Source organism: Cynocephalus volans, chromosome 10 (genome assembly GCF_027409185.1).
Source record: "Cynocephalus volans isolate mCynVol1 chromosome 10, mCynVol1.pri, whole genome shotgun sequence".
In the NCBI taxonomy this organism is placed as follows: Eukaryota; Metazoa; Chordata; class Mammalia; order Dermoptera; family Cynocephalidae; genus Cynocephalus; species Cynocephalus volans.
Genome location: NC_084469.1, coordinates 30,132,979 through 30,134,892, shown reverse-complemented (window position 1 = coordinate 30,134,892; position 1,914 = coordinate 30,132,979). Strand labels below are relative to the sequence as shown.

The window sequence follows — 1,914 nt, the reverse complement described above, 5'->3', positions numbered from 1 at the left end:
CATTCTTTGTGCAGGAGTGTTATCTCAGAAACTTCAAAATACTGTCCTTTCCTTATCATGTGTAATAAGATTAGTGTGTGATTCTGGCATCTCTATTACGTTGTAAGGTCCTCGAGAGCATGGACAATGTCTTTTCATTGAATAAATAGATGAATAAACTATATTGTCAAGTATTTATGATTTTTCCATGAGACCTACCAAAGTGTATAGCACATAGATTATAAAAATAAAAGTTAGATAATTAAGTCCTAGGTGATTGGGTGGTAGAGCTGAGTTTGGAGAGGATGGGCACCTCTGATTAATGGATCGCCCGCTCAGACCTTAGTATCCAGGGCTTTTAACTCGTTTCACACACCAACAGGTGTTTTCTACAAGTAATGCCTCTCTGTGGATTTAGCAAACCCAGGTATAGATGTATCTGAATCCTAGAGTCAAAAGTGGTGGATAAGGAATATCATTGCACACAGTAATTCACTAATAATTCTGGATTCCTCTCCCTTTCCTGCTAGAGAATCCATGGGAGAAGTAAATCAGTCATCGCCCCTGGAATTCATCCTCCTGGGAGTTAATAGTCAGCAGGAACAAGAATATTTCTTCATCCTCTTCCTGGTCATTTACCCCGTCACATTGATTGGAAACCTGCTTGTCATCTTAGCCATTCACTCTGACGTTCGCCTTCACATCCCCATGTATTTTTTCCTTGCCAACCTCTCCTTGGTGGACGTCTTCTTCTCATCTGTAACCATCCCTAAGATGCTGGCTAACCATCTCTTAGGCAACAAATCCATCTCCTTTGGGGGATGCCTAACACAGATGTGTTTCATGCTTGCCATGGGTAACATAGACAGCTATATCTTGGCTGTGATGGCATATGATCGAGCTGTGGCCATCAGCCGCCCACTTCACTATACAACAATTGTGAGTCCGAAATCTTGTGTTCTGCTAATTGTTGGGTCTTGGGTGGCTGGAATCACCAATTCCCTCCCCCACACTCTCCTCACAGCTGGCCTGTCCTTTTGTGGCAACAAGGAAGTGACCAACTTCTACTGTGACCTTGCTTCTTTGCTCAAGCTGTCCTGTTCTGATATTCACTTTAATGTGAAGATGATGTACCTAGGGGTTGGTGTCTTCTCTGTGCCATTACTATGCATCATTATCTCCTATGTTCGGGTCTTTTCCACGGTCCTACAGGTTCCATCCACTAAAGCTGTGCTCATAGCCTTCTCCACCTGTGGTTCCCACCTCACAGTTGTTTCTTTGTATTATGGGACAATCATGGGCACGTATTTACGCCCTCTGACTAGGTACAGCCTAAAAGATGCAGTGATTACTGTGATGTACATCGCAATGACACCAATGTTAAATCCTTTCATCTATAGTCTGAGAAACCGAGACATGAAGGCTGCCCTGCGGAAACTCTTCAGCAAGAGAATCTTCTCATAACCAATGTGAGGACATACATTGGATGGTGATGTTTCCAATTAGAATGCACTTGGAAATGCAGCTTCAATGTTATCACCCTCCAAGAAGTTGCTGTTGGTCTTTCCAGCCAAAAATTCCCCTTCCAGAAATCTGGTAACAGTTAAATGAGACCTCTTATTAAAATTATTACTTTGTACATCTTTCTGCTGTTTTGACAGAGTGCCAGCACAAGAATATTAAGTTTGTGTCCCGGCTGTTCTACTGTCTAGCAATGTTGAGCAAGTCTGAGCCTCAGCAATCACATATTAGGAAAAATCGTATCTGCTTATCTGTCACAGGGTGTGTGGATCACAAATAACTCATGCTTTGAAAGCTATAAATCACTATTAAATGTAAATTTTCACTGGACTATCATGGTTAGTCTCCCCTACTATACTTGTAAGTCTCTCATGATAAAAGCTGTGTTAACACGTTACCTGCCATCACTATCTT

At 42.0% G+C, this 1,914-nt stretch overlaps 1 protein-coding gene across 1 annotated transcript; it reads left to right on the top strand.

Annotated features, from left to right (window-relative positions):
- Window positions 1-516: 516 nt before the first annotated feature.
- On the top strand, window positions 517-1,443 carry LOC134389325 (olfactory receptor 1A1-like). The gene has a single exon (XM_063112871.1). It carries the CDS (start codon window positions 517-519, stop codon window positions 1,441-1,443), a length of 927 nt encoding a protein of 308 aa, XP_062968941.1.
- Window positions 1,444-1,914: the final 471 nt, after the last annotated feature.